Below are 22,297 nucleotides of genomic sequence, written 5' to 3' on the forward strand. Positions count from 1 at the left end.
CCAGTTTCCCTTCCCACAGACTCAACCTGCTCAGCCTCCATGTAAACTTTGTCAAGTTTATCCTCAGACTGGCAGCAGAGACACTCACCAGTGCAAAATACAAACCAACAGAAAAGATCAAATCATCTATTTAAAGGGTGTTAGGGACTTTTTTTTTTTGTAAGGGCCATGAGCGATTATTTTTGAGCACAGAGATCTTAACCATTCATTTATCCTGAGAATAAAAGTTGGAGAAGGAGAAATGATTGCTTTTTCATTATTTGTCACACTGCCAGTACTAAAATGAAGTCAGAGGACTGCCAAAAGATCTCCTTCGATCCACATAAGTATCATTCTCATAAACATTTCAAATCTACAGGGAGAAAACCCAAAAACCCAGACAAATCTTTCCATCATGATTCTAAAGATAAATATATAAACCACAAAATAAATCCTCTTCCTCTACATATAAGACTTTGCAATTCAAGCTAGGCACAAAAGCTTTTTAAAAAAGGTGCTGTCGGGGGGGATCCAGAACTGGACCAGAAAAAGCCAAGCTTGAAGATTCACATCATCAGCCCAACATCATCACTCACAGTGAGTTAGAGACATTAAAATATATATATATATATATAAAAGATTCTACATCAGGAACCAATTTACTTTTGCTGCTCCACAGAGAATCATGCCCCAGGACCTGCAGCTAAATGGCTGGAGCTCACGTAACTGCAACAGCAAAGGAAGCAGCAGAGAACTTTAATGGCTTATGAAATTCAATTGAAATTGATGGTTGGAAAAGTGAAACATTTAACACCCTACCAATTTAACGTCAGCGCACGCACGTGCACGTACGCACAGACACGTACACGGACCAAAAAAGGTGGGAGCTCATTTTCTGCTCGCTTACATGTCCGCGATCCCCACAGCACTCTAGGGAAGGAGACGGCACCCTCATACAGTAACTTAAACAATATATAAATATTTTAATACCTCCAGACCTTTTTCCACTGGAACCTTTAATATAAAATCCATCTTTTGTGAAAATGGCAATACATTATTACGACCTGCCCCATCCACTTCTCTGAAAGATTAGAAGCCACATTCTGCATTTCATCTTCAGCTGGAGCAGGAACTCATAAACCATCCCTGCTATTTGAGAAGACTTTGAATAAACTGTTTGCAGCTGATGTACTTTTCCAACACGGATCTCTTGTTATGAAGCCTGTCTCTGATGAACAATAGAAAAATATTGTTGACAGGGGTATACTTTTCCATCAACTCAAAAATATCATTTTGCAGAATATTTTCACAGCTCAGCAGAAGGTGGAAAGAAAGACAATATTATGACTACATAAGAAAGAAAAAAATAATTCATTACAATTAGCTTATAGTAGTTTTCTTGTTGGTTTTGGCTTGCTTAAACGAGGTTCTTTACTAGTTAGAGCCCCAATTTGACTTAGAAAGCCTTAAGGCAAAACTCATGTTAATCAAAGATTAACCTGGGTAAAACATTCAGAATTTGGCCAAAACACTTTAGAACGAAGCTTATATTCACAAGGCATCAGCAAGAACCAGCGGTAACCTTAACATTATTACTTTTAAGTGTTCCCAGGTGGTCAGTCAGTTAGGTGCTTTGGGATGCATCACCCCAACTCAGATGCAAGGAAGGAACTGTCAGGTCCCGGCAAGCATCAGCCCTATCGTTTATCAAGCGACTCAAGGCACACGGACACTGCTGACTTCCAGAAGGACCAAAACACCAGTAACCACCGCACCGCAGCATCCATCGCACCGCAACTGTCGTGCCCCAGGAGCAGGTAGGGTACAGTGTTCACGTGGGCACTTCACACAACCGCAGTGTAATTGAGCTTGCTCCGGTGTGCTGTACCAGTTGATTCATGGGGAGGCTTTGATGTGCAAATTAATCATTATAACTTTTAATTGGGCTAACGTAAGCATCATATGTTGCTAATTACACAATGCGGGGGGGGGGGGGGGGGGGAATATTGCAAATGAATTTAACTGCTTAATCTAATCAGGACAGCAAGTTGTGTTTTAATTACAAATTGTTGTGTAGCACCAAAGCATTTGTTGCAATTCAGCGACTCCGGTCCCAAAGCAAAGCCCCGCTGCATCTCACTCACGTGCTCAGCATCCAGCTCTGCACACCACGGCCCCAGCCCCCCCCCAGATGCTGGGCCAAGCCCCATGGCACAGACCCAGGTGGCCACGGCCTTGGCTGGGGACAGCGGGGTGCATCCCTTTTGGGGGCAGTGGGAACATGCCCCCTGCACCTGGCTTGCAGAAATGCCCACCCTGAACACCTCTGCCCGGCGACTTCTTACAACGAGGGCTCCTTCAGGATGCCTTCGAGCTTGCCACGTTCAAACCCCACCATTGGTAACCCCTCTTTTAATCTGAATGACCGTTTCAACACGCTGAAGCAGAAATCTTTACAATCTTCCTCCAACTCAATGCCTGTCAATTCACATAAGCAAGAATCGAGCAGTGCCTTTGGAGCCTGTTTCCCCCATGTTCTTACAGTTAAGGGGAAAGGAAAAATAGGGAATGCATGAAAAAATAAAATGAGCTTACAAAAAAACCCCACCACTCCCAGACTTTGTCATCTGAGGTAGTGCCTAGAGCAAGATTTTTACAACCAAATTAAAATCCCTGAACATTGTAGGTTTTAATGGAGACACTGATATAGCCAAGCAGCTATAGCATGGCAATGCACCTGCATAATGCATCACCTTGAGAATGTATTACCGTGAGATATGTGACAATGACAATGTTCACCGTCCGACTGTACCTGCGGCGAAGAAAAACATCCACTTGCTGATAACTCTGCTGGTAATTAACTAGGGAGTTTCAGAGAGGAAAGAACACCTCTGAAATGTTATGGCAGATACATGGTATATAAAAGCAAAGGCAATCTATTTTTTCTTATATTATTTTTTAATTTGATACAGCTTCTATTTGTCAAAAGGAGAAAAAAAAAGCCCCACAGACTCTGAGCACATTAATGTGCTTTAGATTTTACCAGTTATCCACATTAAAGCAAAAACCTGCAGTATTTTTGTTTTTTTTAAACACCAGGGGGCTGATTACTGTGAAATGATCTTAGGGTTCTCCCACTAAGTGGACAGATGGATTGCTACTTTCGCAACTTCTTTTTTGCAGCGTTGAATTCAGTTGCTGACGGGAGTCTCTGTTCCAGCACTCCCCAGCATCGTTTCTCTCCTTGCACTCGCCATGTCGCTTCCCAGCCTGAGGCTGGGGTACAGAAGAGGCTCTCTGCACGGCGCAGGGATGCGCAGGCACCCGCCGAGCTGAAGGGTGCACCCGACCATGTCGGCACCACATGAGCCCTGCACCTCTCTCGTGCCCACGCTGGGGGAGAGGGAACAGCACAGGCAGACTGGAGCCCCACACCTGGATTTTCATGCCAAGGGAGATGGTGGTGATGCTATGGAGAGAAATGCCACCAGCGCTAGCCAGACTAAAAATGAGATCTCTCCAGCATCCCAGTAAACAAGCTGGAATTTAAAGGGTTCTGCAAGGTGACAAGGAAACAAAAAGCATTGCTAGACAAAACCCATCTCCTTAACCATTTTTTAAAAGAGAAATTTTACAAAGTGAAAACTGAAACACTTGCTGCCAAACTTCATCCCTGCTACCCTGGTGAACTCAGCGAGCCCATTCGCAGTGGTAAGCGACTCACAAACGGTCGTGAACATTTTGGGTCTCCGGCCAGCAGCCGTTGCATTCGTAACCCATCATTCTCACAGGGAAAACACAGCTGGTCGGGAGAAGAACTTGGAAGAAAGTCCTTGGCATGCAGGGAAGGGAACTGCTCTTTCAGAAGGTGCTTTTTAGGAACCAGTCCTCCAAGCGGACAGTGCCCGCTGTGGGGCATTGTCCCCCTGCAGCCCAGGGACTGCAGTCCCTTTAAGACAAGGATGAGAGACAGAAAGAGGAAACACTCAGTTTGATCCGAGGAAGTAAAAAAACATGAAAAGCAAACTCCCAGCCCCAGGAATGACTAAGCACAGAGCCAGGCAAGGCAGGCACTGGGCTGGCAAAGGTAGCCGCACAGCACACGTTCCCAGATCCACCCCGGCTCTGAAGGTATGCCACACAGAAAAGCCATTTCGGGGAAGGGAGAGGGGGGAACCCAAACCTAAAAATAAGGACCCAATTCTTTAGCAAGCCACACGAACTGCTTATGAGTGCTGTTTATAAACATCCCCATCTGTCCGTATCTCCAGCTGATGCACAGATAGCAATATATGGGTCAATAATCATTTATCTAAAGATATGTGTCGACCCCTCTCTCGTCCGCTCTCAGATAAACCTTTTACAATAGCCACTTACTTTAACCCTGAATTATCTGCCTCTGCTCATCTTCAGGGAGAAGCAGCACAGCAGAGAAAGAAGCAGGCAATTCGCTGTGATCTGAAAGCGCACTTTCTAAATCAAATCAATTTTTCTAACGTAATTTACCTAATCTAAATCACTGACCCATGCATTTTCTCACAATCCTTTGACAAGAGCTGCACCAATTGAAGCAAAGCTAAAACACTTCAACCAGACCAATTCATAGAAGTCTTTAGAGGAATTCTTTCATCACTGTAATTAATTCTTTAAGTACCACAGTGGGATTCTCTGAATTCAAACCCAGTCCAAGGAATAATGATTATACTAATGGGAGAAGCTGTGCAGTAAATAAATGCAAGTGCCCTGCTGAAAGAGATCATTTTCAATAGGAGACTGCCATTCAGGGAGATAACTGTGTTTTGGAGATGATAACTCAGATGATGAAGTCCCACAGACTGGAGTATGATACAGCAATTCCCAGACCCTGCACACCTAACCGGGCTGAGGATTTTGACAGATACCCGTTAGAGCTGGGGCTGCTCCTGCATTCAGCCCTTTGCTCACGATGGCCACAGTCCCACCACGATCGCTGCCTCCAACACGGGTCCACGTGGCCAGCCGAAACAGCAGCAACACAGAGTCAATTCAGCCCAGCTGGCTGCAGGCCCCCTCCCCACCTAACCTTCAGCCGGAGCTGAGCATCGGCCACACGTCGGGAGCAGCCGGGAGAGCTGCAATTTATCAGCAGCTTTTTAAGTGCACTAGACCACAGGCACACGGGAGGGCTGAGGGCTTTTCAGCTATGACCGAAGTAAACTGCTCGTGTCGGACGGGGCTCGCTGCTGGGGCCTGCACAGCCTTGTGGGGACTCTGCGCCTTGCAGGCAAGGGTCTTGCATGGGGCATTCGGCCAGGGGACATGGGGAGCCCGGCTGCCGATATACATTTGGACTTGGCCGTGAAAGGCGCCGCTGGCCATGGGATGGCTAGTGGGGACTGCCGTGCAGCAAGCAAGAAGGCATGGGGAAAGAGACCCTAGGAGAGTTTAGGAAACCATCTAAAAGTTTGCTGGTTGGGGTAAGAACCAAAGCAATGACTTCTCTTTGACTTTCCCTTTTTGTTAATTGGCTAAATGCAATAAAGCCTTCTAATGCATTTAATGTGTTGGGCTGCAATATGCTCAGAGAAAGGGAGGAAGATATTTTAACTCTGGATGAGCAGGATGCTTTGATAAGAAATAGCTGAAGCTGCACCCAGGAGCTGGTGCTCATCAAAGCCCCACATCCCCCAGAGCTTACAGCAGACATCAGTAATCTCATTATGACCCTAATGGTGTTGCAAATACGGAAGGCTTTGTGGTGAAATAAGGTGCATGACATGGATGTTTGGGTTTTAAAAGGGCACATCTAAAGAACAGCTCCTCAGTGCAGTCCCTGAAAAGATATCCCCAATCCCCGTGGGCTGCCCAGCTCCATCACACCAGGGAGGCGATGGGTGGGCACCACAGGCTGGGCTCTGCTCTGTAGGACAGTCTTTGATTTTAGCAGTAAAGAACATTAACTCCATCTCTTCATTTCTGCTTAAGACTTCCGATAACAGTTTTAACGGAGCTGGTGCAAATCAAACTTGGCAAAAGAAACAAGTGTTAATTCAGCCCTGTCCTCCCCCCCCCAAACTGATGGTGCTCAGCCCTGCAATGCCAATTCTGGGGCAGCCTGAGAGAGCCCTGACACCTGTCCACAAGCCCCAGCAGCACCCAGGATGGGGGTTGGAGATGCCGAGCAGCTCAGCCGCTAGAACAAGCCAGGGCTGAGACATGGAGGAGGAGATGGCACCCCAGCAGCGCTTAGTGCACTGTGGCCAACAGACTGGCCACGCCACCTTGACAGCCTCCCATCCAAGGGGAGCCTCACTCTTCAAAGAGCAGCGGGGAAAAAAAAAAAAGAAAAAAATCTGCTGTCTTCAAAAAACAACCCCAGAGCCCAGCTTCTCCCAACACGTCTGCTCTCCCTGCCAGCAGGGCTTTAGGCATGGGACTGCTGCCCTGGGGCCCCTCTTGGGGATGATGGGAGAGCACGGACCAGATCTTCCATGCTGCCCGCTCTCTTCTCTAGAGCCCTTTGAGATCTACAGATGGAAGAATGATGAATGATTAATATTTGAAAAGAAAAAAAAAATGCCTCAACTGCAATAAAATTCATGCTATCTTCTGTTTTTCTCTTGCTTGTTTCTCTCTTTTAATGGAGTTGAGCCTTTTTTGCACCAATACTCATGCTAATAACTTTCAGTGGGCTACTCCTAAGCAAAAGACAGGAAATGAGTAACGGAGCTGCATTTTAAAAAAAAAAGAGGAGGAAACCTTTGTATATTAATTCTCATAGCTGTCAGAGATGAGGATTTAATAATGTTAGTAACTAAGCTACTCCATTATTTCCAAACACCTTGGAGGAGAATGTCTTAGTGGGAGATGAATTAGATAGTGCGACTGTAACTGCCTTCTGATTATCGTCAGAGCATAATCTATGGCTCGTCACCACATGTATTTCAAGTCCTTGCCCTTTATTCTCCAAATAACCTCCAACTGTAAATGTATTTACATGCCAGGCTCAGCTCCTTCTTTCGGAGCATTTCCCCCTCGCTGTTGAACCATTTGTCCCCGTTTTGCAGATTTGCCTGGGTTTGGTTTTAGACAGGTGATAAGGATGGAAACTTGTGGATTCAGGTCATCCAATAAACGATGGAACGAACCAGAGAAGAAAAAATGTAGGCGGAATATGGGAGAGGTCTAATAGGCTGTGAAACGCTCTGCCAAAGGAAGCGGCAGAAGTCCTGCTGCCTGCATCACTGAAAACCAGCCACGCTCGGGAACAGACTGTACCGAACAACCGTCGGAGACGGGAAAGGCGGCTTATTCGCCAACTTTTCCAGCTCTAATTCCTGTGATTTGGGGATGGCTGAGGCACGCTGGCCTTCAAGCTTGCCCTGACAGAGCTCCGCTGCTTCCAGAGAGCTTTTGCCATCCTCTCTACATGCCTCTGTTGCAACATTTTAAAAGCCTCTTTCATTGTGCGGGTCTGTGTTGCGTCCTTTTTGCATTCAGCCAAAGACAATCAGACTTTCTGTGTTTATCGGTCCTCTACCCCCAGCTCTCTTAAGTGCCTTTCAAAACCACTAGTGACATTTCAGACTGCTGTAGCCTCATGGAGTCAGTGACAGAGGCACCGAGGGCTGATGGCTGTTGTCTCTCGCCACACCGGGCACTCACACTGGCCAAGGACTTGCCCCATGCACACATCCAGACCAGCTCCTTCCAAAACTCATCTCGGACTTGCTCCTTTTTCAACCAAAAGTCTGGGTACCAAAGACAGTCACCAGCTACCAACTATCTGCTGAGTTTCTAATTACTGCTCGTTGCGTAGAAACCTGCTCCATCTGCTCAAGGGTTCCCTTTTAGGGTGCACAGACTCTGTCTTTTTTTGGTGCTAGTTTCATCTTTTTTTTGAGCTGCAGCATAAATGTTTGTTTCAAGAGCTGCAGCATCCATTAAGCAGCCCTCTTTCCCCATCGTGGCAAAGGTCTTGCTGCTAAGCAAAAGCTGTGGCTAATTGACAACAACTCCTAAACTGAAATATAAAATAGTTGCATCTGTCACTCATGCAAACAGCTGGCTTCGACAGCCCAACTGCTAAATAATGTAAAATGGTTCATTTTTTCTGACTCGGGGAAGATCCTTTATGAAAGGAATTAAAGTCTCCAGTGCTACAGAGCCATGCCCTGATCATTCCTGCATCTTAAAAATCTAACATTGCTCATAAAATTCATAAGTAACATAAACCCTGTTCCTTCCACTACTCTCCCAATCCAAAAAACTGGATTTAAATCACCTGCTGGCAGGTTTATTAGAGGGCCCACAAGCAGGTAAGGTCCTGTGCACCAGCCCTCTACACTTAACGGGAAATAAATCTCTGCTTTGCCATCTGTTTTGAAACGTTCCCATACAAGCAAAACAAAAAAAAAACCCAAGATATCTGCACCTCTAGTTTAATCTTCTGAAGGATTTTATTTCTCAGGTAATGAGGATGACATTTCCCCCCTCTCCAGCAGAAATGCTTTTCCTCTCCAGGCCGATTCCCCCAGAGCTCCCTCAGCCCATGACCAAACTCTCCCAACGTTGTGTATTTAGGGCACGTGTTACCCCTGTGCAGATAAATGGGCTCGGGATAGGGACAGCTGCTTGGCCGGAGGGACCACCTCCCACACCACCCATGGGCTGGTCCCGGTGGGAACACCGTCTCTGGAGCCTGCCGAGCCCCTTGGCTTGGCCAGAATAAGGATTTTGGTCCCTGCTCCTCCATTTAGCCCCAGTTTGAATCGCATCAGTGGGGTTTTTCCAGCATTTCTTTCCATCTAGGGCAGCTTTGTGGCGCTATCACTGATGTCAAGCTAGAGCTGCCTAACACGGGTGGTTTTACACTATCCTCTCCCCATAACCATACCTCCGGTCCCTGCACAGCCTTTAACCCAAGGGCAGAACGATGCCCCGGGACAGGACGACATGGCCATGCAACAGCAGAGCCCCGAGCACCCTCTCCCCAAGATTTAGCATCTTTGTCACTAGAAGCCCGTCCTTCTGCCGTTGCAGGTCTCCTCCTCCACCGTGGGGGAAGCGATGGGACAGAGCAGCTCTCGAGGGCCAGTTGGTGCAGGCACAGTGAGATGAGCAGAGCTGGTTTACATGCAGTTCCCAATTAGTCTACTCAGCAGACAGCAGCCTCGTGGAAACCCCTCTGCTTCTGGCTATCCCTCACCCCCTCAGGGCACCCCTTTGCTTCACCCCTGACTACCACCATCACCAAAAACAAACTGAAAAAACAGAGTTAAAAATCAAACACTACACTTCATTTTTCTCTCCTTGCCTGAAGTTGCGAGAGACAAGATAGGACGTAATCGCCACTTTTAAAATCATCTCCTGTGACAGGCAAATTGATCAACTGGGGAGGCTGGGCTGCTTTTGAACTTGAACAAACTGATTTTCCATGAAAGATGGTGTTTACATTGCCTCTCAATAGCCTGCTGAAATATGCATACCTCTTGCAATTTCATCACCAAAATTTGGGAAGAAAGAGCATTTCGGGGGGAGGGGAAGGGGGGAAAGAAAAAAGGAAAAAAGAAAGCGTGCTCAAATCTGGAGCACATCATAAATTCATGAAGCTTTCTGAATGCTGTCAGAAACAAACACATTTATGTAAACAAAGAAAAGCTGAAAGCGTGCTGCAAGAGAATTTTTGGATAGCATGGAATAAGCGTTAATATTTACATTGCACCTGAGACTGAAGTCCATCGTGGAAGGTACTGTGCAAATAGTGAAGTCCTTCCACATTGAATTTACCTACCACAGACACTCCAAGCAGCACTTGCATTACTTCCCATTGCAGCACTCTATGTCGCGGAGGGGAATGGAAATACCCAGGGAAAGCCAGACACCGAGCAATCCCCGTCCAGCCCTGTAAGTTATCTCAGAGGACCTCTTTGCTTGTAATTTCTGCCTGCCCATCCTCACGTGGGAATGGCATCCTCTGAAACGCCAGCTGGGAAACTCCCGACAGCATGAAATCGAAGCATCTTCCACGACATCTAGAGCACCACATGGTAACTCACACTCCCCAGCCTCCGTGGCACTTAATGCAAGAGGATTTGACAGCCGTAGTCGGGAAAGCATCTCTGTTACCACCACGTGCCAGCACATCAGCTGAGCCACTGACAGGGGTAAGCGCTAACGCTATGCCAACAAATCAAGTCACCGCTTGTCATTAACAAACATTGGTTATATTTAGGCAGGGGGAGAAGGGGGAATCAAGTTCAGTGAATTTAATTTGTTGAGCTGACAGTATTTATTTCGGTGGGATGGCTTCTCATTCAGTAGGATGTTTATGAAGGCCAGAAGATTTTAGTTTCGCTTGCTTCCCGCAGGACATAGGAGATTGCCACCTCCCCTTTGCTCCCCGGTTGCACCTCTGAGACAGGACAGGTTTGCAGCCACCTGCATGAGCGAGACACGTTGCTCGGCGAAGCCACCTCTCCATCACGGCAAAACTCATGCTTCCTATCAGCCTCAACCGCTGAGGTCAGGAAGAGCGGCACCATGAGTTGTCACAACCCAGCGCTACGAGTAATGATACCCTTTGCTTCCTCCACCTTTCAGCAAAGGGACCCTCCCGGGAGAGCAGCCAGCACGGGTCTCCTGAGCAGCCTGGCTTCAAAGCACATTTCTGAGGAGCTACGGAGAAGGGCCGGAGGACCCCGGCTCATTGTGGGTTCACCAGGGTGGAAATCTCCATCCCATAGGCACAAATAGCAAAACCCTACGTAGCCTAAAATGCTATGTAGCCCAAATCCCTGCCATGCTCCATGGTGCACAGACTCCTCTCTCCAGGCTCTTTGAAACAAGAGAGTCCTTGCCCAGAGATGCTGTGCACAGCAGACATCTGCCTGGGCTCAAAAGAGTGACCAAATCCATGATGGCAAACCCATCACAGCAATTAAATAAATGGATGCCATCTCTGTCTCAGGAATGCATCCCTTATCCAAAAATCCTGCCTGAGACACGAACCGTGTCCCGGTCTCAGCGACCCTCTGCTCTGACCTCCCACAGCTGCTCCTGGGTTCGTATCTTCCTCGCCACACTAAGCTGCTTTAAACATGGCGATAATAGGGCTTGGAGTGAGAGTCTTGGAGCGCCTATCATTCCCAGTAATAAAATACAGCAAATTAATTGCACTTTATTGATTTTTTTTTTTTAATGTAACTATTTTGGCATTCAAACCTCAAGAGACTCTATTGATCAGCCAAAGAGTCAGGTGTCAGTGAATGGAGCTTTGCAACCAAGCCTGACAAACTGAAGAAAATAATCAAAACCTGAAAACAGTGAGTGATGTGGACTTCCCCATTTCAGGTATACAAAGGGGGCTGCAGCATCGGTGACAGGATATTTTTGAAGTGAAAAATGCTGCACAGGGCAAGTCACACGGTTGCCTCCTGCATTCCCAGAGAGCCCAATGCCGATCACAGCAGTGATGCATAAATCCAGAGCAGCTTCACTGACTTCAGAGGAGCTGCTCTAGATTTACACTGATGGGAAGTAAAATCAGAATATCTGAAATACATTGCTCTAATGGATGCTGGAGCAAGAGGCAGTATAATAATTTCAGACTTCTCCCCCCACCACGCTATCCCCCAAATCACATCAGTTTGGATGGTCATTGCATGAAGTGTTGAAATCTGCTCTAATGCGGGGAAAATAACCCACATTTCAACAGTTTGTATGCTCACATTCTGCAAATCTATTGTACAGTAGATAATACAGGTCTTTCATTTTTGTTCCTGAAGAGCCTCTGCATAAAAAGTGCCTCCATATTATGTAGAGTGATACAGGGACACATAATAAAATCAGCAGAATGTCTCTCCACCCACACCTCCCTGGAGCCAGAGTCTAAAAGCAATTTGCAGGTCCTTCCTCGCACACAGATCATGACAGCCCAAGTGCGTTTTTACAGGGGCTGAAGCAGTCGGTTTGTTCAATAAGCTTTGCACGCCCCGTCCCCGCGCTGCCGTACCCCCCGCCATCAGCGGCCAGCCCTGTGTTTCCCACGCCCGCTCTGGGGTGCACAGCGCTGCCCGCGCACAAGGCAGGGGAGCGAGCCGGTGAGACAGCATCAGGCAGGAAAACAAAACATTCAGGTAATTCATCCAGGTCATTCACAGGATACCTATTCACGTAACCTCGGAGACAGCTCCGCTGCCACCAGCAAGGAAGGCGGCCAAAAACCCTGCCTAGATGCCAGCAACAAACGGGGGCCTGCTGCCAGCAAGAGGCATCCTCGAGCTCAGCGTGAGCGGCCTTCGGCTGCCAAACACACACGCACACCCTCTGCTCGCAGCCACACGCGCGCCAGCAGCCGGGCCGCCAGAGACTCGGGGACAGGAGAGTGATCTCTTAATTGGACCTTCACAAAGCTATTTAGGGGACCTGCCTGACAGGCGAACAAATGCCACCCGCTTTGAAGATGCTGAAGGAACGAAGCCCAGTGCACCTCCGGTCCCCGAAACACAGCCTGCCCAGAGCCGGCCCCGGCAAGGGGGAAGGGAGCGAAGGCAAATAAATAGAGAAAAATGGCAAGTGCCCAACACGACCGTCTGTGTGAGCTGGGAGCTTTGCAGAGATGGCAGCACCGCGGCATGACTCATGCAGGTGTCTCTCCCGTCTGCAACAACCCAAACCGAGATGTGGTTCGTTAACCCCTGTAATCCAGAGGAGAAAGGCGGCTTGGAGCACAGCGAGCCGCAGCAAGGTCAGCACAGCCCCGGAGGGAGGCGTTCCCAGGCACTGCCACCACTCACCTCTTTCAGAAGAGGTTTCCCCAGATCCCAAACCCCCTCTCCACACGCAGATGTTGCTGCGGTCCACACCAGGGGTGGGACAGGGCAGGGGCAGCGCTCCGCTACAAAAGCAAAGGGATGCTACAGCCTAGAGAGGAGAAAGAGGCTCAGGCTGGGGATGGATTCATTCCTCACAGCTTGAGCTGAAAGCTCACTGTGAGTTTCTAACGTGCACATTGTGCAGGGAGGCATTCAGGGAGCAGGGAAGAGGGATGGGTATGACGGTAGGTTTGCAGCCACAAACTGTTTCAAAGTGGGTTTCCATATGTTTAAGCACTCAGAGCGCTGGAAGAATTACACCCACAGCCCAATCTCACCATGGTAGCTACCCACACAGGAGGAGACAGGAGGGGAATATCAGAGAAAAGATCATTAATGTGTCAAAGAAATAAAAAAAACCCAGAAAACCTGCTCCTTTGCTGCTCTCAACTCTCTCCTCGAATAAAAGGAGAGCTTCACTGAGGGAATCGTACTGGCAACAGAAAGCCACCGCTCTGCCGGGGCAGTACTGACCCGCAGGCAGCTCATGCTCTCCGTCCCATGCTCAGTGCCCCGCTCCCCACAACCTGCACCCCCCTTTCTGTGCCCTGCACCCCAAACCTTGCACCCCACACTCTGCACCCCGTTCCCCATGTCCTGCTCAACAAGATTTCCAAGTGCCCCCATGGTTGCACACACCCCAGGGGAAGGAAGGAGCTGGAGGGCAGGGGCAAGCAGTGCTTTTTAGGGTAAGCAGAGCAAGGACCCCTTCTGTCCATCGTGCGTGTGTCCTCAAAACTGATGCCTCCTTCCTCGCAAATTGTTCCTACTGTCCCTATAGGAACCTTTCCTGAAACGCTTCCCTGCCACGACGCATTCCCTGTGCACTCCCCAGGAGCAACAGCCGCTGCTTTTACCCCTCCCACGGATCACTCCTTTTTCACCTAAAATCCTTGCATTTTGGCATATTCCTAAAGCCCCGGTGAAGTTTCCCCAGCAGCCCAGGCTCCACGCTACGGCCAAACGTGAGCACTGTCCCAAGCAGCAGTAAAGGCAAACGAATCGCTGAGCAACTTCAGCACCGATGCACCTTAATTAATTTGCTTTTAACAACCCCTATTTATTAAAAACAACATCTGCCAGGGAGCTCACACAAGCAAGCGGAAGAAAACGTGCCGGAAGAGAAGTCCTGCAAAAGACTTTCCCAGGGGCAGCGCTTCGGCTTGCTGGCCTGGGGGTGAGCCTTTCCCCGGCAAACACCCGCAATTGGGACCCAAAAGGCTGCTCCCGAGTTCAGCTGGGGCGGGGGGGAAGAACAATAAAAGGAAAGAGAAAGAGATGCTCCGAGCCACGCTCCCTCCAGCCGCAGGTGTGCTGCCCGGCAGCTGGCCGCGATTAGGAAATCCCACCTTAGCTCACCTAAGGGCCTGATCCTGCTCCCCGCCAGCCGATGGAAACCCACTCTGCTTAAAATTAAGCACAGAGAAGGCGGCACAAGCATTATTTTACCGAAGAGATTTAACTCCTCTACATCTTTCCCCCCCACCCACCCGAGGATAGGCGGCGAGGAGCAGCAAGGAAGAGCGGGGGTCGGGACCCCCGTGGGAAGCCCCAGCCCCGCGACCCTTCCCCGGCCCCCAGCGCTCCGGGAAGCCCAAACTTTTCCTTTTTCCCCCCAACCCGGCAGCGACCCGCCGGCAGCGGACGGAGCCGCGGGGCAGCCCCCACGCAGGGGGCCGGGAGCCCGCGACACGCGGGGGGGGGGGGGGGGCACACAAACACGGGGAGGCGACTGTGGACGCAGCGAGGGGGCTGCGGCGGTGGAGATGGATGGGGAGAACTTTGTGCGCCCAAGAGAGGTGTATGTCTGCGCGTCCCATCCGCGGGCGCGCAGGGCAGCGCGGAGCGCCCGGGGGGGGGGCCCGCCGCCCTCCGCCGCCACGTCGGCGGGAGGGCTGGGAAGAGGGAAACAGCTATAAAGTAAAAAGAGGGGGGGAATAAAATCAATGAAAAGAGTTTAAAAAACAAAAACAAAACAAAACACGGGCTCGGGGTCGCGGCGGCGGAACGGGGGGTTACCTCGGCACAGGAGCAGCAGCGGCGCCAGGAGCAGCGCGGGGCCCCGGGAGAGCATCCTCTTTGTTCCATGCCCAGAAGTAGTCATGGTGCTGATTTATTTGGAGAGGGGCGGCTTAACGGGGCGGGGGGGCTGGGGGTGTCGCGGCGGAGCCGCTAACCACTCCCCCCGCGCCTGCCCGCTCCCCTCCGCTGCGCGGCTCCGTTCGTCCGCCCGTCCGGCGGCGGCGGCGCCGGGCGCCCCGCGGAGGGGGGGGGTGTCCCCGCTCCCCGCCGGCCCCGCGCTCACGGCCGCCCCCGCCGCATCGCCGCCCCGGGGGGCAGCCGGCGCCACCCCCGCCCGCCGCGGCGGCAGCAGCAGCAGCAGCAGCAGCAGCGCTCCCCCGGGGCAGCCGGGCGCTGTGCCGGGGGCTGCGGCGGCGCGGACGGGCGGACGAACCGGGGCCGGGCCGGGCCGGGCGGGGGCGGCGCCGCCGCCGGGCTCACCTGCGGGGGGAACGGGGCAGGGGGGGGGCTCGGCGGGGCCGCCCCGCAGGTGCCCCTCTGCGCCCTCGGGGGGGGCCGCGCTGCCCCGGGCCGCCGCCGCCGCCGCCCAGACGCGGCTCTCGGGAGCCGGAGCGGGGCCAGCGAAAACGGGGGGCCGCGGGGGGGGTACAAGGAGCCCCGTGTGCCCTTCTCCGCACGACACCCCTTTGTTGGAGGCCCGGAGAAGTTTCTCACCCCCGGTGGGCTGAGGCCCGCCAGAGGCCGGTGCGCCCCGGGGGCGGGCCGGCACCCCCGAGCGGGCGGGGGGGGGGGTCCCTCGGCGGCCGCGGAGCGCCGGAAAGAGCACGGGCCCCCCCTCGCGGCCGCCGCCGTCACTGCGCGGAGCCGGCTGCAGCGGGCGGTGCAAGGAGCTGGGCGCGGGGGGGTGCAGCGGGGGGTGCAAGGAGCTGGGCGCGGGGGGTGCAAGGAGCTGGGCGCGGGGGGGTGCAGCGGGGGGTGCAAAGGTGGGCACAGGGGTTTGCACAGGGCATCCAAAAAGGTGTGCAAAGCTGTTTGCTAAGAGGTTTGCAAAGGGGCGTGCAGGGGGGCACGCCAAGGGGTGTGCAAAGGGAGTGAAGGGGTGTGCAAAGGAATGCAGACAGGAGTTTGCGAAGGGCATCCGAAGAGGAGGGCAGTGACAGTGCAGGAGCTTGCACGGGGCGGGGGGGCACGGCTGCCCCAGTGGTTGCACAGCCACTACCCCCAGCAGCACAGGCACAGGTGAGCTGCGTTCCCCTTCCCCCGGTGTGGATGGCGTTAGGCGGCGCTTTAATTACGAAGCCAAGTGCTGCCCGTCTTCTGTAGACCTCTACCCTTCAATCTAAAAATAACCTACTGCTGGAACCAATATTTCACTGAAAATAAACTCAGCCCTTTAAGAGCTGGGAGTTGTTACTGTGATCGCAATAAAAACAGCGAGGTAGGAAAGGAAAAGGAGAGGAAAAACTAAAAAACCATCCCCTTGGGTTCTTCCCCAGTTTTGCAAACACGTCTCTGAGTTTGATTTTTTCCCTCCCTGCATAAACAAGCTTTTATGTAGTAGTTGCTGTAATCTTGTTTGCCTCCGTAACCACTCCTATGAATGTCATAAAAAATTTAAGTCTGATATTTTACCACTCCGCACAAACAGAAACATGAATAAATGCTTATCTCCCACGTAGGGAAATGTCGTATGGTGGCATGAGAGTCACGCACACAGAAATCAAATTCAGGCTGGACGAACTGGGTCCACACAGGTGGGGGGGGGGGGAACCCAAGAGAACCCAAAGATTTAGTTTCCTCAAAGAAGGTAAAACGAATAAATAAATAAATAAAAGCTGCAGTAATGAAGATCATCTTGCTGTCTGCTCTTGGTACGTGATAACAATAAAATACAACGGGAACATGCAGCAGTAGTGGAAACTTGGTGATCCAAAGTAAGTTCATTAGCTACTTTAGACATCCCTGTTTCTTTCTCGGTGAGTGGGGGGGGGACCATTCGGCTTCCTGTGGGCAGCCAGGTGGAGGTACATGCGCTGCCCCTGGCCTCCGGCGGGTTGCTGCGAGGCTTGTGCCGCCACGACTGAAGTGTGCAAAGGGGTGTGCAAAGAGCATCCCAAGGGGTGTGCACAGGAGATTGCAAAGAGCATCCAAAAGCCGCCCACGAGCTTTGCCCTGTGGCTCAGTGGCGTTCCCTGGGGACAGTGGCACAGGGAGGGGTGGGGGTAACAGGTGCCCAGGCCTGTGCGCGGGGCACAGGTCGGTACGAGACACCTCTCCTTTGCAGCTCAAAACCAGAGACAACCCCCAGCTGGTGGACGCTGGACCGGCGCCTTCTCCCGTCCCCCTCGTCTCTCCTGCGAGTCCTGCACACAGCCGAGGGCCTCGGCCACAACCTCGCATTTATGTCAGCATTGGAAAGCGTTTAGACTTTATTCCAGCATTGCTACACATTTTTAAGTGTGATTTTATAACCAACATTTGAAAGAAAATCCAAAGTGAGAAATTTTGCTGACTGAAAAAGTGCTGACAAGGAACCGATCCTACTTAGAAAGATCGAGGGGCACCGGCTGAGAGGCGCTCAGCCCCGATCCTGTTAGCTGCATATAGGACTAGTCTGGTTAGTGCCTTTCCAAACTTGTGCTTAAGATTAATAGTAAAGCTGTACTGATTCATCACGTGCCTCTCTCTCAGCCAAATAAAGCAGTAAGATCTTCTCCCTCCTCTACAAAACACTTCGATGCTTTTATTGTCTTTTAATGAAGGCTAATACCACCCAGGTAAAAATGAAGTGGAAAAAATGTATTAGGTGATGCCTACAGATTGTAAGATGGTTGCTCTGGCATTGCCCTCTCTCCTCTTCCTGCAGGTTAGCTTGTTGGTGTTGCAAGAAACAAACCATAACGAAATAAAATACAAACAATAATAAACTCTTTTGAAGGCTTTGCCGCCGAACACTAGGGACTGTGTACAAATAAACAGGTGAAAACCAAAGTTATCACAGAGAAAGGGCGTCAGAATTAGAGATTTTCCAGCCCAGAAAGCACCTTGCGGGGTGAGCCCGCGGCAGAGGAGTTGCTCCCATAACAGGGGCTATCAGGGATTGCTGCAGGTGTTTCGGGGGGGGGAGCAAACTCCTTGGAGAATCCAGCTGATCGCCAACTATAAGGGCAACGGGGATTTATTTCCCTCACTGAGTTTAAAAGAGGAAGTGTGAGAAAACAGAAGGGGATTATTGGGGAATAAAAAAAGCGTAAGGAAGAATTGCAGATGAATCAATAAAATGAATATTTACAGCTGATGAAGCGCAGCTTCCTCGTCAAAGCAACAGGGCAACAAATGCTCATTGACTGAGTTTGCACAATTCATCGGAGCTTCTGGTTTCTGTATCAGCCGCCGAGTCGTTCCCAAGCTCCTTAGCTGGCTTACGGCGTGGCTTGTCTCTTCCTATCTTCCTCTGGTGCGAGAGCAGCAAAAGGTAAGTGAGGAGCTGCTGCCGAGACAGCCGAGCCGCCCATTGCTGCCATAATCTGGGTCTCCCATATGTGATCCTCAAAATAATTCTTTTCCCAAAGGAGATTTGCTTTTAAGTTACTCCGGTAGGATGTTGCTATACGTTCTTTGTGCCGGCGTGATTTTGCACACAGAGGCAACTCGTGTTATGAAAGACTTGAAAGACTTCGCAGCATTACGGAAAGCTGTTGGTTTTTTACATCACTCAAATGTCAAAAGACTGAAGGTTTTGGGAGCGCCCCTAGGTAAACAGTAACGACGAGAATTTTAAAGATGTCTTAGCATATTAGGAGGCAAAAACCCAGCTGGGAGTTAAGGGGGGGTGAGGATGGGGGCCAGATCCTGAGCTGTGCTTAGACACCTATTTCCTGGAGGGAATAAGGAGCCTGCACACCCCCGGGGCTCTGTATGGCACACAGGGGATTGCAGAAATGCCATGGCTCGGGCTCAATTTGACTCGTGCGGTCACCACATACTCAAAACAGGGTGAAAAAGAAACCCCTCTCGGGGAAGGCTCGGGGTCCCTCCCTGTCCTGCCCCGTCTCATCCGAATGCCCAGCACAGCGGTACTGCCACCCTGCTGGGGTGAAACCCTTGGGTGACACCTCCTCCAGGCTGGAGAGCCCGGCCGGCGAGCGTTCACTCCTGCTGCTGTCTGCACTTGGACTTGAGAGCAGGGGAGGGAGGATCTGCAGCAAAGGGTATGAAAAATTACCATCAGAATCGGAGTGATATCTGGTAAGGGGGGCAGGCGTTGAATATTTTCTTATCCCAGCTTTTCCTCCACCAGTGTTTCGTAACGACGGGAAGGAATTACATTTATTTACCCTTTGAGGTGTGTTACAGTATTTGAAAGCTCCCCATAGCTTTTATCACTTTGTGCCCTTGTGGCCGAGCTCATTAGATCGGCATTTATTATAAAAGCCTGCCAGACCTAAGAACAGTTAGGTGATTCCAAAAAACCAACACCAATTTGTCCTAAAACTGCTGTTTTGGGGGTCCCTAAAGCAGCTTATGAATCCAGGTCAAACTCTGCAAACAGTTTTGGCTGGGGGAAGAAAATGGTAACGTCTAAATATTTTTGGTGCTTTTGAACAGAAATATTTTGATTTTGTATGTTGAGCAGCCTTTGGAAATCGACCTTAGTTATTTATTTAGTTTTAAGTACAAAGGAGGAGATCATAGGAAAGCAAAACACTTTCTTCCCAGCTGGACAAGTCATGACCTGCGGTGCACTGTGAAACCAGAGGGGCTGCATGCATCAAGGCATCAGGTGCCTCTAAAAGAAGGAAACCTGTGAGCTGCTCTGGAAAAAGGCGATAAAACCAGGTCCCGTCTCCTGCGCGGGGAGTGTCGGCACCACAACCTGCGGTAAGGTCCCCTGGAAGCCGACGAGCCCGGCTCCGTGGCTGTCCCCAGGGGACTGCCCTGACAGATAGGGCAAGGTTGGGAAGAAACTGCTATTTTAGCTGGTGGATTTGCCACTACTGAAAGCAAACGGCCGCTGCCCGGGGGGTGGGAAGAAGCTTTGACAGGACGGAGATGAAAGTTGCTCCTATTTTAGCATTTCCTCCTTTAAGTGATCAGAGCTTGTGAACAAACAAGGGCACCTTGTCCTATTGCTCATACGGGGCTTCAGATTTAACTCTGGGAGAGAAACCTCAGCAATGAGAAGCAAAACTCAGATGTCCCCATGGATGTCCCCATGGCCCCATGGACATCGCAGTAAGCGGTGCGGCACACTCGGGCTTCGGCACCCTGCGAGAGCCCAGCACCACATTACTCAGTGCAGGGATCCCGGTGGAAACGTGAAACGCTGCTGCACGAGCCGCCAGCTCGTGCTCAACCTCGGCTATTAATCGGCACCAACTGGAAGCTGCAAATCAGTCAGCCGGTTTCCTTGCAAGAAGCCTCCCAAGTGCTGCGTGCAGAGAGCGGGTAGCCAGAAACTCTGCCAGTGGTGCCATCTGGCCCCCTTAGAAAGCCTGGTTCATTTAGAGTATCATTAAGGCATGCTGTCCCATCAGACCATGTCTGCCAACTGCTTGCTTGCAAGTTGCAAGAAAGAGTGTTAGCTCCAGGTCAGAGAAAGCTCAGATTTTGCAAAAATATAATTGCATCCATTTTGCAATGTTGGAAAACACCGGGGTAATGAATCGTCGGTCTGTAGGACTGAGGCTGGTGCGTCGCTGGTGGCTGCTGATAGGGAAGTTACTGCCAGCAGCTCGGCCTTGGCATGTTATGCCCTGTACCTGCCCCGTAGGTTCTTATACTCCACCTAGACCAGACGAGCAGAGAAATCATCGCGGTCCCCATTTTGCAGACGGGGAAGCGCATCGGCACTGCTATTTAGGGCTACTTTGAAGAAACCCAAGCCCCATGAGCTGTCCTTCCCCCTCCGTAGGAACTTTACCACCTGCACCACAGCTGGCGACGTGGCATCCCTGATGTGCAAAATGGGGTCCTCTGGGGATCTGCCCCTCTCTGGTCCCCGGCATCATCCACAGAGGGAGAGACCAAAGGGCCAAGTCGGGGAGAAGGAGCCGCTGTTCGCCTGGCAGCATGGGGCCGGCGTGAGTCACGGAGGTAAGTGATTCACCCAGCATCACGGAGGAAACCTGTGAGCAAGGCAGGAACTGAATCAGGGTTCTTTTTTTTTTTGCTTTTAATCATCTTCTCTCTCTCATTATCCTTAAAGCCTCTACCCAGAGGTGGAGGGGGCTTTGCTCACCAGAAGGGAGCGGGTTAATCACTCCCAGGAGGAAAAGCGCAGAGCAGTAGGAATTGCGGTGCCCCGCTGCAGCCGAGCACCTGCGGAGACTAAAAGGTGATGAATTGCCGTAATTTCTGCTCCCTCCTTTACCTGTGTTTAATTAAATTGGTTTAAGACAGGTCTGAGCGGGAGCCTGACTGATTTGTCTCTCTGTAATTTAAAACACCTGTATGGGGGGGTAGGCTGGGTGGGGGATGCTTGGCAAACCCTGCATGTATGTGCCAGGTTGAAATGCCCTGTGTCTGGCAGCTGCCTGCAGCTGCAGGCGACCAGCCGAGACCCCCTGCCCTGGCCAGCAACGCCAGCGACCCCGGCCCTGCGCCGCCAGCATGAGCCACCCCCAAAGGAGACAGGGCTTGGGCACCTGGTCCCCAGCCCCATCGCGATGTCTCCTCTCTTCCTCTGGTCAAGGAAGCACCAGAGAGGGCAAAGGCAGGATCAGACCCAGAGAAACGGCTTATTTATTTATGGCAAGGAAGGGGCTTTGCAAGCTCAGAGGGCAGGAGGGTTTCCAGCACGGCCGAGTCTGTGCCAGGGGCCAGGAGGGCACCGGAGGGAGCGGGACCGTGGTTGATCACGCACCCCAGGTAGTGGGGAGTACAAAAGGGCCGGGGGATGTGCGTTCATCCTCCCTCGGGCTCCAGCCAGAGAGGCTCAAAGGATGACGCATGAACAACCCGCCCTCCGCCAAGTCAAGCTCACGCAGTCACGGAGAGCTCACAAGAGCTTGGGAACTGCTCAGCCCTGGGGAAAAACACAACAAAACCCCTAAAATAATAAACAGAAGGAGAGTGTGTGTGACGTGCATGCGTTGTGCTTCTCCCAGCAGCCCAGGGCTCTCGCAAGCTCACACAGCTGCAGAGGGTTTCGGTGCTGCCCTTGCGCCAGGCGGCACCAGCCCAGCTCACACCCCATCCTTCCCAAAATGCTGAAAACAGTCCCCTACGCTGTGCCCTGATACCCGCTGTGCAAGGACGGCCTTGCACAGAAACCTCCTGCTGCTGAAGGATTTTGCTCAGTTGCTGTCGCTAGACTGGGACCAGCTTAGCATGAAGCAAACAGGCAGCCCGCAGCCCTCTCTTCCAGCGCTCGCTCAACAAAAGGACCAAATTCGTATTCGGATGCTGCGAGCACAGGAGCAAGAGTCTCCGCAAGCCGG

At 51.3% G+C, this 22,297-nt stretch overlaps 1 protein-coding gene across 1 annotated transcript in view; it reads right to left on the reverse strand.

Moving 5' to 3' along the window:
- LOC143167425 (transmembrane protein 132B-like) overlaps positions 1 to 14,953 on the reverse strand; it is a 263,937-nt gene extending 248,984 nt beyond the window's left edge. The window contains exon 1 of the mRNA XM_076352854.1: positions 14,853 to 14,953. Coding sequence (XP_076208969.1) covers positions 14,853 to 14,937 — 85 coding nt within the window. The 5' untranslated portion in view covers positions 14,938 to 14,953. The remainder of the gene's footprint in view (positions 1 to 14,852) is intronic.
- Between the last annotated feature and the right edge of the window lie 7,344 nt (positions 14,954 to 22,297).

This window comes from Aptenodytes patagonicus, chromosome 15 (genome assembly GCF_965638725.1).
Source record: "Aptenodytes patagonicus chromosome 15, bAptPat1.pri.cur, whole genome shotgun sequence".
NCBI classification, from domain to species: Eukaryota; Metazoa; Chordata; class Aves; order Sphenisciformes; family Spheniscidae; genus Aptenodytes; species Aptenodytes patagonicus.